Here is a 16,532-nt window from a genome sequence, read left to right as displayed (position 1 = left end):
GGATCTGGATGCACTGGATACAGTTATGGAAAATACACTAACGAATTTCATTTAATCTTTCAACAACCCACTTCATGTGAGGCCTATATTGTGGTTCATTTATGACGCAATACCAAGCGATCTTAAAGTAGTGCGATAAATTGGCTACTGCAACCAATTGCTGGTTGGGGTTACTTGGATCAACAATGTAATTAGCCACCATCATTTTAACCCATTCCACCACCTCCATCTTTTGGGCGTCAAATGTTGTCAACTGAGCCAGCCGCCTCCTGGTCGCAATCTCCAACATCAAAATGCCAAAGCTGTAGACATCACCCTTTGTTGTGGCCTTGTTGGATCCCGCCAGGTATTCAGGAGGAATGTATCCTACAGAGCCATCTGGCTCCGTAGTCACATGCGTATGTGACGCCTCCATCCATCTAGCGAGCCCAAAATGAGCAATGTGGGGCTCAAAGTTGGAGTCTAGTATCACATTTTCCGACTTGATATCCCTGTGAATAATTGGGTTGTCCAAGCCATGCAGATAGGCAAGGCCGTCGGCGACACCTTTAACAATCCGAAACCTAGTCTCCCACGATGAGACAGCCCAACGCCGTGATTCGTCGTGCAGCCAACTATAAAGATCCCTATTGGCGTAGTACTCGTAAAACAAAAGGTGAGTTGAGTTCCACTGGCAGTGCCCCAAAAGCTTGATAATATGTGGGTGCTGTACCTTACCAAGTGTTTCTTCTTCAGCGCGAATTGCTCGCACGTCAGGGAACCCTACGGCGTTACACTTCTTTACAGCTACACTCATGCCATTGGAAAGGAGGCCCCTGTAGACGAGACCGAAGCTCCCTCCTCCGATGATCATTTCCGGGGAGAAATCTTTCGTGGCTCGCCGGAGCTCAGCCACCATCGAAGTTTGATAAGGCATGCTAGTACCTAAAGAACAATAAATCAACATATAATGCAAAGGATGCAAATATAAATATATGTATACACGCACATATATTACTACGCCAAATCTGGATTGAGGAAGAAGCTCTGTCGACGTTAAAAGCATGTTAAAGCGCGTAATTTCATAGCCAATGAAAGCTAAGCGAAATTACAGCTAAATTGCTGGGAATTTGCACCGAAATTGCATAAGTTTGTTTTATATTCCAAAAAGTTAATGCGGAATCAGATTTTAAAGGCCCAAGAAAGAACAAGGAACCAACCACCGAAAATACATATAAAAAAAAAGTTATGGTAGGGAGATCAATTTTTTTAAACTAAATTAGTAAATCAAATGATATGGTTATAGATGATTGGATTATTGATGAAGTGTCGAATAACGTGCTTATTTCTTATTGGTGACACATAATTTGATTTGCATGGTTTAAAAAATTTGGTCTTCCTAGCATTATCCATAAAAAAAAATTGCTACTCTTAAAAACTAGGCTTATTTTTAGCTACACCCCTTAGAACTTCATTTTGATCTTATTTTGCTCATTATAACTCAAAAGTCACCACTTTACTCTTTGACACTCAAAAATTATTCCATTTTGATTTGTTGACTCTCTCTTCTTCTATAAACTTATAGATCACCTTTTAAAATATATGTAAGACCCAACACCTAATATGACTATTCATATGTGAAACAAATTTAATTATAAATCTCCATTATGCGTTAACATTCAACAATAAAAAAATATTAATTTTTTTTTTTTTTGAAGAAATGGAAAATTTTTAAAAATAAATTAATTAGCTTGACGCACCCAAATCACACCCACATAAGAAATTAACATATCTAAGATAATGTGGAGCGAATTTTGAGTTTTGTACAGACGACTTTCAAGTTTTAGGAGCAAAATGGAATCAAAATCGAGTTATAGGGGCAAAGTAAAGCCAACTTTGAGTTTCAGAGAGTCAAGTGGTAACTTTTGAATTATAAAAAATAAAGTGAGATTAAAATTGAGTTCAAGTGACGTACCTAAAAATAAGCCTAAAAACTATTGTACCATGTTTTTAAAAAGAAAACTAATGAAAAAGACTTGAAAACTTTGAGTTTTAATGATAATGACAAAATAAAGGGTAAAGTGAATAATATCATGATTGACTTTTTAGTGTAAAAATGTGGTTTTTCGTTAAAGTAAACAGTACCGAGAACTTTTCGTTAAAGTTTCTATTTTTAAAACCACCTTTTGTGGCAACTAAGGTAGACATCCATATCAATGAAATATTCTAATTTATTCAATTAAAACACTAGAGGAAGAAAAAAAGAAAAGAAAAAACCTTTCAAATCCCAACCCAAATTGGCGTCGAGGCCATGAATTGGTACCCCAATTGATATCCATTGTTCTAAAAAACAGCCTAGGCACTGGGCGTGATGGTGTCGGTGCGAATAGGTCCGAATAGTTAAGAAAAATCAGGGAGTTGTTAGGCACTCTTAGGTGGCCTGGGCGGTTTAGGCGGCTGTCTAGACGGTGATCTAGGCGGCTGTCTAGACGGTGGTGTAGAAGGAGTGGAGGTTTCCTGAGAAGAAATTCCACCGCTTCAACTCCCTTTCTCTGTGCACCACCACCTTCTTAGCTGTTGCGACTCCTTCTCTTTGAAATCCATTGAAGAAGAGGAATTTACAGCACAAAACATAAGAACAGGAAACAAGAAAAAAAGGATAATGTACAAAAGGAAAATGGAAAGAAAGAGAAAGAAGAAGTGGAAAGGAAAGAAGACGAAGCCGATGAGAAAAATGAAAGAAATAAAATGAATAAAAGTTTTCGGTTTTCACACCAAAAAGGAGTCTCTTGACTGATGTGTGAGGTATGGGGATTTCACACAGTCTCTTGACTGATGTGTGAGGGATGAGGACTAGGGATGGAGGGTAAGGGTCACACATGACCACACAAGTGGTGCTTTTTGAAATTTGGGAGGATGCATGCACCTCTTCACACCACACCACACAACACAAGTGGGATTTTTTTTTTTTTTTTTTTTTTATGAAAAATAGATATAATCATTCAGAATATCTTAACTAATATGGCATATATGTGTGTTTTTAAATTTTGAACTTTGGATACTAGTTTTGCATTTTATCATTTTTTATTTATTATTGTATTCATGAATTTTATATAAGTATAATTTTTTGTAAGCGTTGATATGCACTTACTTATAAGATATACAAGAAATTTATCTAAATCCGCCCTCCGCCTAGGCTCTAGGCGCCTGCCTAGACTCCGCCTAGGCGCTAGGTGCTAGCCCACTGCCCGACTAGCGATGACGGTGGTGTTGGTTTGTGAGAAGGGGAGGAAGATGGGATTGGAGAGGCGGAGTAATCGGTGGGCCATTCCTCTAATTGAGAGATGATACAAATATGGTATGAAAAATATTATAAGTATAACATTACTCATATTATATTACTCTTGCTTTCTTCTTCCACTGTATTATTATACGATAGTTTTTGAGTATTCACTTTTTAGTTTTGTCCAATGATAAATTAACACATGTTTATTGTTTTATAAAGTAATGAACATGTCATTAATTTTTCTTGAATTTTAAAAAATAAGGAACACATGACAAATTTTTATTTGGCCAAAAACAAGAAACAACCAACATGGCGCATTTGCAACGTCTAAACAATAGACATGACAAGTTCTTGCATGATCCTAACTTGACATAAAATAACATGACCTGTTTGGGTCACTTGTTAAAAACATGTTAAGATAACGGATTAATACAACACGATTTATTAAGGTAATATGTATATCATAAAAACAACACAAATACGACAAACACGATCATTTTGCCAGGTCCAATGAAGTCCAAAATTCAATAACTGGGGTATTTTGGTCAGACGACCTACCTTATTCGGCTACAACGGTTGGTAAATCAAATCCAGCAGGGATATCGCCATCGTCTCTCCCAATAACTTAATCCAAACGACCCAAAAAATTAGAAAAGCTTAATCCAACGGTTAAACACACAGAAATTTTAAAAGCTTTTATCAGACGGTCCACATATAATCCCCCAAAAAAACTAGCCGTTACAGAGAGCGGCGACTGCTCTCTAACGTTCCCTTTTTCTCTCCCTTCTCTCCAAATCCATCACCATTCTTTCTTCGCTTCCAAAACACCAAACCTTGATTTTCTTCTCTAAACCCACCAAGCCCAGTTGTTTCCGGCGAATCTTCTCTCTTTTCCGATCATATTTTGATGGATTTTATCGGCAAGAACGCCGGAGTGGTGACTCCTGTGAAAGACCAACACGGGTCTCGATACAAGAAGCACGAGAAATCAAGATGCACTGAGAATATGAACCCCAATGTTTCGCCTGGCCCGAAACACACTGCTTCCCCTGCGACGAAATCGGCGGGGAAGTCCCAGAAATCGGCGTCCAAGAACCCGAACCCGAACCCGAACCCGGTTGTTCGTTCGCCCCGGAACAAGATCCGGGAGAGGAAGTTCATCGTTGCGAAGAAGAAATCAAAGAAGGAGAACCCGAACGTCTCCTGCAAGTGCAAAGATAAGGGCAATTCGAAGATGTGCCTCTGCGTTGCGTATGAGAATCTGAGGGCGTCGCAGGAAGAGTTCTTCAAGAAGCGAAACGACAACGTCGAATCGGAGAGTTTGAAGGAGAGCGAAAGAGCTGGGCGTGAACTGGAGGAAGAAATCGAGGAGGGGTTGAGGATTCAGGACCTTCAGATTGAAAATGGGTCGGGTGATATTGACCCGGATAGTGAAATGGGTTGTTCGACAATCAAGAGAAGAAGGGACAAGTTGCTGGAAGAGGCGAGGAAGAGCGTGCCGACGAGTGGGAAGGTGATGCATTTGGTTCAGGCGTTTGAGAAGCTGCTTTCGATTCCGAGCTCGAAGGATTCGGATGAGCAGAATGGGGAGGAGGAAGCGGCGGAAGAGATTGGGAAGAAGGCGGCGAAGTGGGCATTGCCCGGATTGCAGCCTCCTCCTAAGGCGCTGGAAACACAGGTCTCGTCTTCTTCGTTTTTCCCGTCGGACTTGTTCTTGACGTCGGAGAATCTCGGTCTGGATCGGCGAACTTCAGTCTCTTCTTCTTGGGATGGAAGTCTGGGAAGGTTAGCAATTATACTTGATTATAGTTAGCATGAGAATTTGATGCACATCAGATGTTTGTTGTATGTCCTGACTGAGTTTGGTTGTGCTCTTTTGACTAAACAGTGTCTCAAGCAGGACTTCGAATGGGGGGCGAAGGAGCCGAAGAAACGTAATTCTTGTCCTTACTGTTTTTACATTGTTTGGAGATTGAAAATGATTGACTAACTAAGGTTACCTTTGCATTCGGGTTCGAATTTCAGAGCTCTGAATCCTCCAGCACAATCGGAGGAGGGAGATGGAAGAAGAAGAAGCAACAGAGAGCCACTAGCGCTAAGCCATTCAAGCTAAGAACAGAGGTAAACTGTGCTGAAAATGAATGGTATTGAAAAGCACTCGAAAGTTTTCTTGGTTTGCGTTGCTTCTAACTTTGTTTTGTGATATCACTGCAGGAAAGGGGAAGACAAAAGGAGGAAGAGTTCACGAAGAAGCTACAAGAGATGATGATGGAGGAGGAGAGACAGCGGATACCAATTGCTCAGGGCCTCCCATGGACAACTGACGAACCAGAGGTATCGATACCAATTCAATGTCCGAAATCGCATGAAAAGGACTATATTTAAGTGATTTTATTGCTATTGCAAGACGGACAAGGCCGAACCACTAACTTGTATGCATATCTTTGTATTTGTCATCTCAGTGCTTACTGAAACCTCCAGTAAAAGAAATAACAATACCAACAGACCTGAAGCTCCACAGTGACATGCGGGCAGTAGAGCGAGCTGAGTTCGACCATCAGGTGATTTTGAATACTTCAGCCTTAAGAATATGCGCCTTGTCTCTATATTTTCAATCCCTCTCAGCTTAGTAGTGCATATAAACTCTGTTTGAAAAAATTGTTTTCAGGTAGCATTTGGGAAATAAGTTTTGCCTCGATTTTGTAGAATTAACTTTGTGACAACGAATTGCCTTTCTGAATTTGGTTTTAATGTGTGTGCACCCATCAGGTGGCAGAGAAGATGAGCCTGTTTGAGCAATACAAGATGGAAAGAGAAAGACTGCTGAAGGTAAAGAGTTATTGCACTTGATGACCTTTCTACTGTTGTAGTTATTCTCGACCTGAATTATGAGTTTTGGTATTGTTCTCTTGCAGTTGGCAGAAGAGGAGGAAATAAGAAGATTGAAAAAGGAGCTTGTTCCGAAAGCGCAGCCAATGCCCTACTTTGACAGGCCTTTCATTCCCAGAAGGTACTTGAGATTGATCCGATTGTAATCCAATACATAGACCCTTTCTCTTGAACTTTGTTGCATGTCTAGAACTTTGGCATGATTGTAAACCCATATCCTCAATACGTGCTGCATCCCATCGAACCTTCTTTGTTGAGCGGGATATATTCTGATATTCATCGTATTTATAAGTAGGATGTGATACAGTTTTCTTACGTCGAGTTCATGTTTCTTCGTTGTTAGGTCAATGAAGCATCCAACCATACCGAAAGAACCGAAGTTTCACGTGCCTCAAAACAAGAAGATCAAATGTTACTTGTCCTGGAACGAGATGAGCACCTACACTTACGAACATTGAAGACGAGAAAGAACCCTTCATCGGTTTCTCCTTAGCCTTGTTCATTCCCCCCTTCGTATTAGTGACCAATAATCGTGTCTTTTATATTTCTTTTCCTCCAACTTATTTCTGACATTACTTTTGATCTTGTATATGTTTTGAAGCAACTAGTTTAGTTGCAATTTTCCCACCATTAATTTGATTCTTTGAAACATCTTTCTTAAGAGGTGCAAATGTAATCTTATCATGTGACAATCGTAGTTCTTTCCCAAATGAAGTTTATGTTTGGGATTCAGGGAAAACGTGCGGAAAATACATAAATATTTACTATCAATATTCGAAATAAACCAATTAATCTCTCTGGGATGATGCAAATTTCATACATTTGTAATATAAGTATTTATTTGCAAAAAAAGAAATAAACTTACAAAGAATGCAATTTTTTTTTTCAAGCGTCTTTTTAGAGGTTTGTCCTATTTTGGTCTCAAGAACAAAAAAATGGCCCACTTTTGAGCATGGTGAGTGCATGGAGTGCATGGCCATTTTGTCCTATTTTGGTCTCAAGAACAAGAAAATGGCCCACGTGTGTCAATTTTCCTATTAATTATCAATCAGATAGGAAGTTAGCCCGAATAATTGTGCTCCAAGGTAGTAGAAGATTTCTTTCTCGGAGAGCAAGTAAACTATATATTTTTGTCCGACGATATTTTACTCTTAAAAGGTTGAAGACTTTGAGGAGAAGGGGCTCACTCAGTCCTTTTCGGGGCATCAACAAACCTCACTGCCATCATCGTCCAAATTATCAAACGCGTTTGTCCCTGGAAAGAATTCTTCATGTGGATACAACGTGTGGAAGAGCTGCCAAGTACAAGCATAATTTGTATGTTACTTGTATGCTGCAAGACTATTATAAAGTTTTAGATAATTGACTAAAGAAACTAAGGATGACATACCGCCGCAGTTGAATCTATGAGATCATTGTAGTCCAGATTGGCATCTGGCATCGGAGTTGAGAGGAAATAACCCTGTTCATCCTGAAATCAAAGTAAAAATCGTAAAATTCATCGTACATCATACAACTAAAGATTCAAATCCCATATACCAAATCGACAACCACATGGTTTCAACAAGAAATGGCTACATATGTATGAATGAAGACTACTCGGAGAGTTCGTGAAAATTATGATTGAGAGAGGGAGAGAGGGAGAGAATGGCACACCGTAGTCAGTTCCTGAACATACAACACGCTCCATAACAAAGTAGGTTTTACTTCGGCATCTTCACCATCAAGAGTGCGATCATAAGGGTTTCCAGAAAGCGCAAGTTTGAGAAGCGCATTCATGGCATCACGTAGCAACATTTTCCCTTGTTTGGCGTCCTCGCATAAAACAGAAAAGTACACCACAAACCTGAAGAATGTCAATTTAACAGATTTATCAAAAGGGTGAAGGCATATTACTCTTTGCACCATATTTATCTACCTAATCCAAAATGTAAACATAGGAATATCCAAAAAACTGTGATTCACCCAAATAAAACCTAAACAATTTACCCTAAGCAAAATATTAATACTTGATTTTGTACATTTGGTGCATAAATCCAATCATAAACACATGCACAAAGGTAAAATCATGAAAAATATTTGTGTATCCCTGTGTAGGCTGTGTGCATGTATGTATGTGAAGACTTTATTGGTTTAGTAAAAACATACATGCCCTTTGGACAAACTTCAGCCGAACTTCCATCTATTTGGATTGCCCGGATCGAAGCATCTTGCTCAGGGTACAAAGCTAGCAAGGAAAAAAGTGGAAATTGACTGACTATGTTCTTGTTACTCATTTTGAACAAAGCACAAAATCTAAACATATTACGTCTTACATCTTGGAGGATACACAAGCAAACAGTTTGATATATCTGGCTTCAGTGAACTGGTTGTAATGCATATTCCCCTAGCCACCTTTCGTTTATCATCTTTCAAACTTAAAACTTGAGGACTTGCTCTCACGTCTGGTGGATATGAAATTTGCAGCGATGGGACCTTGAAAGTTGGATCCATAACTAGCTGATCACTAAACAAATTCTGACCAGAAGCTAATCTCACACCTTTATATCGGCCACTGTCCTGCAAATATTCAACATTCAGAAAACCAAACTTTAACTTCTTTCAATTAACCATGTAATATAAGAAACAAGTATAACTATCCTCACTCACGTACCTTGTCCATAAGCACGGCAACTGGAACTCGTTGAGCCTGCATGGCAGATTTCTCAGATACAAGATTTAAAACAGAATAAAATTGTAAAGAAAAAAATGTCCTCAACAACCCAAAAAAACCCCTCCGACACCATATGGCTCCCAAAATCTGACCCCTATTTCTCCCCATAATTGACATAAAAAGTCACAGAGATAACAGAAGGACCAACCGTGCGACACTAGGTGGAGTTGGAAGACTTGGGGAGCTATTAATCTTGGACACATACGACTTAATGTATCAACACTGGCACATGAAGTAAACATTCATATCTATACAACAACAAAAAAGTTTTATCCCACAAAGTGGGGTCGACTGTATGAATCCGAGAATGGCACTGCACTCATATACATGCACAAATTAAAAAAAAGGAAGATAGCAAAGAGTATATGTTAAATAAGATCACGAGTATTGACGCAAAAATAAATAAATAAGTACGAGCATACATATATGAACAAGCGTGTACTGGGCAACAATGATGGAGAAACACTTCCCATGACAAACAAGTAACAAATATTTGCATGAACTTACACAAACGCAGCCTTTAACAGCAGCGCGGCGGCTTATAACTCCTGATAAGTTCCCATGACCATACATAGGATAAATCATAGCCTCAGGTGCATTTGTCAACCTAATAAGAACAAGAACCATTAGTAACTTATTAACTATCATCTTTGAAATAAATATGAGACATATGACTGAGATAAGTTTCATACTGGAATCATCAGCACACATATGAAACAGTCAACATACAACAACAACAATAACAAAGCCTTTTCCCACTAAGTGGGGTCGGCTATATGAATCCTAGAACGCCATTGCGCACAGTTCTCTGTCACATCTTCCGTTAGATCCAAGTACTCTACACCATTGAGATTTTGATTTCAATGAGTCTGACAGGATTCCACCTATTCAAGCTTCATTCTTGTTTCTCCTCTAGACAGATAAACTCAGCTCTACATTATCTTCCTCATATTGATAGTGGATAAAACAAAACAGACCACATTTGATAGTATTAACACTATATGAATACCAAGTTAAGCATCAGTACAATAAAACTAAATAGAATCTAGACATCACAGGATACCGTGATGGGCGGAGTAGAAAGGACAAAACAAACCTCGATTTGTAGAAGATTGATAACCGCTCGATCCCATCTCTTGTCTTAAGTATGCTTTTACAAGCTTCCAGGTTGTCTTGATCATAGTCTACCATGGCAATGGCATACAAAATAATTCTACATACAAGGAAATGACATAAGGTGTCAGCATACTGAAGACAGATTCGGAAACAGCATGCAGTGAATGCTAATGTAGGTTACCCATAAATCATAGCGAGGCAATTAGGAACACACATATATTAAGCATAGTGATGCAAAGCAACAAGATCGGAACCGAAAACAAAACAAACAAACAAATAGAAAAAGGGTAACGTCATGTGTACGATTTGATCTTGTGTGGCAATTCCATTCTGTTTAAGTAATCAACGAAGGGACTCTCCAAATCTTCATCTGAAATTTTCCTACTCTCACTATTTCCTTCACTCCCTTGTTCGTCAGAGGCTGCTTCCAAGTGCTGCCAAACAAGCTTGAAGAACCTCATCAGCTTATTCTTCTCCATGAGGCTGAGCCTCTTGTCTTTGAATATTGCTACTCGAGAGTCTGGAACGTTCCACAACTCCCCAATATCGTCGTAAATGGACTTCATTTCAATGCCCTTGAAACACAAAAATGATGACACGCCCGATCTCCACAGAAGGTCCGTGGCTTTGTCTGCAAGAAACAAAACCTTAGGCCCGCTAAGGTCAATGTAGAATCTTTTGGGGTTATGCTGGGCAAGGGCTTGAGGGGCATAGGTAACCGTCTCAATGTCGGAGTAGAGCAAGCGCCGGGTGAGGGGTAAGGCGGTGTAATCATCATGTCCCGTAATTGTGGAGGTGGTGGTGGTGGTGGTAGTGGTTGTGGAGGAGGAGGAGGGTGGGGAAGCATGAGAATTTAGGAAGGGAAAGAGATCATCCAGGGGAAGAGAGGCGAAGTGGCCGCCGTAAAATTCGTTAGTGTCAAGGTGAAGAACAGCTTTTCCGGCAGTAGAAGCTGCGGCAGCAATCACGGATCCAGGGAGGCCCGTTCCAATAACAATAAGGTCAAAGGTGCTGGGTGTGATAGGAATGCGGTCATCAAAGAGTTGACTCATTGCTCCGCAGCAATAAAATTCATCATACAAATTTTGGTGCCGAATCGCCCTCTTGATTCGCTTCCATTCCCCTCGATTCCTTTGCTCGGATCGCGACCCTATTAGGTTCCTTTTCGGGACGGTGACTGCTTGGCCGGTGCCGAAGAACGCTGAAAGAAGATCGGTAGGTGGGGAGATTAAAGTTTTTTTTTTTTTTTTTGAACAATTGATATTATCTACGCTAAAAATGAGAGAATGAGATTAATCTCACCATAAGCTAGCATAATATGGTTCAAATTCACCTTTCGCGAGAATTGAACCTAAGACCTACTAGTGAAAAGGAATATCACTAGACCGTAATACTAAGTGGCAAGAAGATTAAAGTTTTAAACTACATATGTTAATCTAAAACTCCAATTGTCAATCAAAAGATGGTGAAAAGACAATTTTGTCTTTTACCACAAGGCTTCTCTCAACACCCTGAGAGTGATTAAACGTATTCCCCGTAATGGACGTCATAACTTTCCACTACCTTATTAGTTTGGTAGTTTCCGAAAAACTAAATATGCAGCTTATGGACGTGGTAACCGCATATCTCTATGGGGATCTAGATACAAAAATCTACATGAAAGTTCCAGAAGGACTTACATTGATTGGTTCAAATAGTTCCAGACCACAAAACACTTTCTCGATTAGATTAAGGAGATCACTTTACGTATTGAAACAATCCGAGCGGATGTGGTATAACCGTTTGATTGAATATTTGACAAGTCAGGGTTATGTGAACAACGAACTATGCTCATGCATGTTCATCAAGAAGTCACATTCCAGATTTGTGATCATTGCAGTTTATGTCGACGACATGAACCTCATCGGAACTCTGGTAGAGCTTGAGGAAATTGCCGTTCACTTGAAATCGGAATTTGAGATGAAAGATCTTAGGAAAACTCGATATTGTCTCGGCCTGGAGATCGAGCATTATTCGGATGGAATCCTAGTACATTAATCGAACTACACCCAAAAGGTGTTGCGACGTTTTAGTGAGGATAAAACGAAGTCTTCGAATACTCCTATGGTCGTTCGAACTCTAAATGCTAAACGAGATCCCTTCCGTCCTAAGGAGGATGAGGAAGAGATTTTGGGGCCTGAAGTTCCATACCTAAGTGCAATTTTTATTGTACTTAACTCAATATACTAGACCCGACATCTCTTTCGCTGTTAATCTAGATACAGCAATACGCCTACACGCAGACACTGGAATGGTGTTGAAGAAATTTTCCGCTACCTCAAAGGTACTATGGATTTGGGCTAGTTCTACACCATGAATCCTCGAGAGGAGCCGCTACCCCCTCAATCCTCAAGTTGATTCTCGCCTCGTTGGTTATGCAGATGCTAGTTATCTGTCTGACCCACATAGGGCACATTCTCCAACGGGCTATGTTTTTATTATTTGAGACACCGCAATATCTTGGAGGTCTACCAAGCAAAAACTAATTGCAACTTCTTCAAACCATGCTGAGATTCTCGCTTGAATGAAGCCTGACATGAGTGTTTTTGGTTGAGAGCAGTCATGGAACATATTCGAAGCACTAGTAGTATTGCTACTGTCGTTGACCTTCCTATGACAATCTTTGAAGACAATGCAATATGTATTGATCGGTTAAAGAATGGATATATCAAGGGAGACAGCACCAAGCATATAGCACCGAAGTTCTTTTATTCTCACCAGCAACAACATCATTAGAACATTGAAATCAAGCAAATATGTTCCCAAAACAACCTGGCCGATCTCTTCACCAAGTCATTGCCTAAGTCTACTTTTCAGAAGCTTGTCCAAGGAATCGATATGCGTAAATTATCTGAGTTGAATTGCTTGTAGTTATCTTATTTGGAAGTTATGTCTAACTCAAGGGGAGTATCCTGAAGCATACTCACTTGATCTTAATGTACTTTTTTTCCTACGATTAGGAGCATTTTTCCCACTGGGTTTTTGCTACCTAACGAGGTTTTGATGAGACATCCATCCGATCATACTCCGTTGAGTTCACTACTTTCGTCCTGTATGACGTTTGTTTTAAACATTATGCATACTTCTCACTTTTCTCCTTAGTCTATGGGTTTTCACTTGTCTTAGGTTTTACTATATCGAGGTTTTGTGAGTTTTACAACCAATGCATACTTTCTTTAATTTGTGATTCGCATTCACCTGTTATGCCGACGACTTCATCAATTGTTCTACCTTATCTGCTGAAGACCTGATGCGATGTTTTGTTTAAGTATTTACACACTCAAGGGGGAATGTTGCAATCATATTAGATTAGGAATGTGATTGTATAAATTTTAGTGTAGGCTAGGGATATCTTGGGATATTCCCTTTAGTATATATTATCCTATTAGAGTTGTAATCTTATTAGGGTAAGGATTTAACCTATCCTACTACTATAAATTAAGGATTTAACATATCATACTACTATAAATAAAGGCACAATAGGGTGATAAAACACACACATCAAAATTACATATTTCTTCTCTCTCTCTTGCCGCCGGCCCTTTCCTTCTCTAGTCCTAAATACAATTATGTAAATTAGGCCTACAACAATATATATTTCTTTCTTTTTTTTTATTTGTGACAAAAATATATTTATTACGGGCATTGGTTGAGTTAGTAATCCACAAAGGCATAGCATGTGGTGTTAGTTCCTAATTTATCTTGGACACAATTTTTGGTTATATCGCATTTGACAACGGGCATCGTTTGTGATAAAAATTGAGGTTTTTTTACCACATCAATATTTTGCCTTGAGTTTTCTTGGACTCACTTCAAAAAATTAACAACGGGTTCAACACAAAACGAAGAAACTTTTTTCCTAGCTGATTTTAAAAGAACAAAATTGAAAAAAGGAAAAAACTTTCTAGAAAACTATCAAGAAATATGAGAACAAAATCAAAACAAACATACATCTATATATAAAGCCAGCAGGGCTTGTGAACAGTGATTTTTGAGGTCACATGCTTCACAAAAAAATATTGGACAGAAATGCCTCTAAAACAAAAAACTTCAAAAGTAGCCCAAAATAACGCATCAAATATGGCAGGGGTATTTTCGTCATATAAACAATGATAAACAATATTTTTAATATTTAACTATTTACTGCACAATGATAAACAATGTTTTTAATATTTAACTTTTTCCTGTATAGTGTTTTTTGCATATATAATTAGTACCTCACAATGGGTTAGCAATAATGTGATTCAATCAGTTGTTTATTAAGTATTATTTTATTTATTTTTAAACATGTCAAAACATCTTAAGAGGAGCGTAGTGCCAGTTATAAAAAAGGTCTTTCGCACGAGTATAATAATGTGATTCAATTAGTGGTCAAATGATTGCCTTTTATTTATGTGAACACACGATGTTATCTACACTAGGGGGAGGGGATGGGCTTAACCTCACAATGAGCTAGCAATAATGTGATTCAATCAGTTGTTTATTAAATATTATTTTCTCTATTTTTAAACACGTTCAAAACATCTTAAGAGAAGCGTATCGCTGGTGATAAAAAAATGTTTTTCGCACGCACAAAATAATGTGATTGTTGTTTATTAAATATTATTTTCTCTATTTTAGGCGCGTAGTGCCGGTTATAAAAAAAGCATTTCAATTAGTTCAAATATTTGACTTTTTTTTTGTCATAAAAAAAAATTATGAAAGCAATTCACGCATATAAATACATTTAAAACGTGTAAATCGTGCATAACATGCTGTAATTCAAAAAATATCTTCTACACGTATATGCTTAACGAGGTATATAAAAAAGGAGCAAATGGCCAAGCAAAAGGAAAGAAAAGGAAAATGCACTAACCGTTGCTACTCTGCTGTCTTTTTGTATATCAAATTTGTTAATTTGAATTTTGATTTAAACTCTAATCTATTGCCACATGTGTGGCAGAGATGAATTGTAATGATGATGGGCTATTGTCTTAGGGAGTTGTCCTGTGCACCGGGAACAATTATCCAAAAGGGAATATCAAAAAATCTTTTCATGAAAAACTTCAGCTGCTCTGTTTCTTTTCTTCTCTGCTTTCTTTGAGATATTCTTCTTTCTATCATCTTTATATATTGCTTGATAAACATGGCAGATGTTCTAATCCCAACATGGTATTTCTTTTATGAAAGGTTTCCTCTCATTAAGCATGTTGTTTATCTACCTATGACACATGATATTTCAATCTATCTTTACCCTATCTTTGTGTTTTTGTTGGGTTTCATTTACGTCTTAGATTAAATGTATTTATCTGATCGTACCATTTTTTTTTATCTACTTCTGTCACAGGTTCTTTTTGTGTTTGCCAACGTGATCTATCTTCCTTTATTACAAAATTTATTGGGAAATACCCTAAAATAAGACAATTTCTTAATTTTAGGACAAAAATAAGACAAACTGAAGGTCATGCACAACATGTACAAAACCGAAATTACTAAAATACCCATATATAAATGAGTTATTCCTCACTTTCTCTCGCCCTTTTTCTGATTTCTCTCTTTCTCTACTCTCTTTCCCTTGCTCTCTCTCCTCTCACTTTTCTCTCTCTCTACTCCCTTTCCTTTCCTCAGATTTCTGAGCTCCGATTTCATAGAGATGGAAGTCCAAAGAGAGGTGAGAAGAGTGAGCTGGGTTTTGAGTTCACCTCATACCTTTGATTTTGAACAAATGGATGCAAGAGAGAGGTGAGAAGAGTGAGCTGAGTTTTTTACCATATTTTTTGTTTTGGTCGAAAAGTTCTATTTTTTCCCGCAACTGAAGCTTCGGCAGGCATAGTAAGGCAGGGGTGCATCAATGATTTATGAAATAAATTGGTTGTTTGTAAGATGGATTAATACTTGGAAGTTAAATTAGGGTTTGTGTTTCATGTTGGGGCGTATGGGTTGTGGAATAAATTTTAAGTTTTGACGTGCTACAAGATTGGGATGAAACAATTTTTTATTAAAGTGTTCAATTGCAGAAATTTGTGAAATTTTTTCCTTAATGTGCATGTGGTGTGCATATGGTGTGCATGACTACATCTTAATATGAGAAGCGGGAAGGTTCACTAGTTATGATGCACGTATGTTGTGCCTCAGAATTTAGTGAGTATGACCACAACCTAGTTGGCCTCGATGACAAACAAAATTAAGAAAAAACGTAGATGACATTAAGGGTCATGTGCATATACTATACATATTATGTGCATGTGGTGTGCATATAGTGTATTATGTGTAAATGGTGCGTATTCACATTTTTTATACTCTTCGCATTAACGTAGCATGTGGTGTGCATATAGTGTATTATGTGTAAATGGTGCGTATTCACATTTTTTATACTCTTCGCATTAACGTAGTTTACCACTTTGATTCAGAGGTAGGCCCTGCAAATACGAAAAAAGTGAAAGAGTTCGTGAAACAATTTCTTTTGATCTAGTTGGGTTTTTTCGTGCCCATTCAAACTGCAATTTTTTCAAATCCTTGAAATATTTGAAC

The 16,532-nt window shown here is 38.3% G+C and overlaps 3 protein-coding genes across 3 annotated transcripts; 1 reads left to right on the top strand and 2 right to left on the bottom strand.

The window, feature by feature from the left end:
- Nucleotides 1-37: 37 nt before the first annotated feature.
- Nucleotides 38-898, bottom strand: LOC137709244 (probable receptor-like protein kinase At2g42960). The gene has a single exon (XM_068448340.1). It carries the CDS (start codon nt 896-898, stop codon nt 38-40), a length of 861 nt encoding a protein of 286 aa, XP_068304441.1.
- A 3,180-nt stretch (nt 899-4,078) lies between these two features.
- On the top strand, nt 4,079-6,893 carry LOC137708717 (microtubule-destabilizing protein 60-like). Its single transcript, XM_068447851.1, has 8 exons — nt 4,079-5,050; nt 5,154-5,199; nt 5,291-5,386; nt 5,480-5,599; nt 5,728-5,826; nt 6,035-6,094; nt 6,181-6,275; nt 6,498-6,893. Exons 1-8 carry the CDS (start codon nt 4,173-4,175, stop codon nt 6,610-6,612), a joined length of 1,509 nt encoding a protein of 502 aa, XP_068303952.1. The 5' UTR covers nt 4,079-4,172; the 3' UTR covers nt 6,613-6,893.
- A 187-nt stretch (nt 6,894-7,080) lies between these two features.
- On the bottom strand, nt 7,081-11,170 carry LOC137708716 (rab escort protein 1-like). The gene is made up of 9 exons (XM_068447850.1): nt 10,287-11,170; nt 9,964-10,080; nt 9,375-9,474; nt 8,808-8,843; nt 8,470-8,713; nt 8,303-8,381; nt 7,811-8,000; nt 7,545-7,625; nt 7,081-7,449 (listed from the first exon to the last, which is right to left on the bottom strand). Exons 1-9 carry the CDS (start codon nt 11,033-11,035, stop codon nt 7,360-7,362), a joined length of 1,686 nt encoding a protein of 561 aa, XP_068303951.1. The 5' UTR covers nt 11,036-11,170; the 3' UTR covers nt 7,081-7,359.
- Nucleotides 11,171-16,532: the final 5,362 nt, after the last annotated feature.

The sequence above is a fragment of the Pyrus communis genome, chromosome 11 (genome assembly GCF_963583255.1).
Source record: "Pyrus communis chromosome 11, drPyrComm1.1, whole genome shotgun sequence".
In the NCBI taxonomy this organism is placed as follows: Eukaryota; Viridiplantae; Streptophyta; class Magnoliopsida; order Rosales; family Rosaceae; genus Pyrus; species Pyrus communis.
This window is presented reverse-complemented; position numbering and strand designations above follow the sequence as displayed.

Bases quoted from the DNA above. Each gene is read 5' to 3' on its own strand.
- LOC137709244 (XM_068448340.1), bottom strand. From the start codon at position 898: ATGGTGGCTGAGCTCCGGCGAGCCACGAAAGATTTCTCCCCGGAAATG.
- LOC137708717 (XM_068447851.1), top strand. From the start codon at position 4,173: ATGGATTTTATCGGCAAGAACGCCGGAGTGGTGACTCCTGTGAAAGAC. The intron at 5,051-5,153 runs GTTAGCAATTAT...TTGACTAAACAG, and splicing joins TGGGATGGAAGTCTGGGAAG to TGTCTCAAGCAGGACTTCGA. The intron at 6,276-6,497 runs GTACTTGAGATT...CTTCGTTGTTAG, and splicing joins AGGCCTTTCATTCCCAGAAG to GTCAATGAAGCATCCAACCA.
- LOC137708716 (XM_068447850.1), bottom strand. From the start codon at position 11,035: ATGAGTCAACTCTTTGATGACCGCATTCCTATCACACCCAGCACCTTT. The intron at 10,081-10,286 runs GTACACATGACG...CCTTGTATGTAG, and splicing joins TTGCCACACAAGATCAAATC to AATTATTTTGTATGCCATTG. The intron at 8,001-8,302 runs GTATGTTTTTAC...GACATTCTTCAG, and splicing joins GAAGTTTGTCCAAAGGGCAT to GTTTGTGGTGTACTTTTCTG.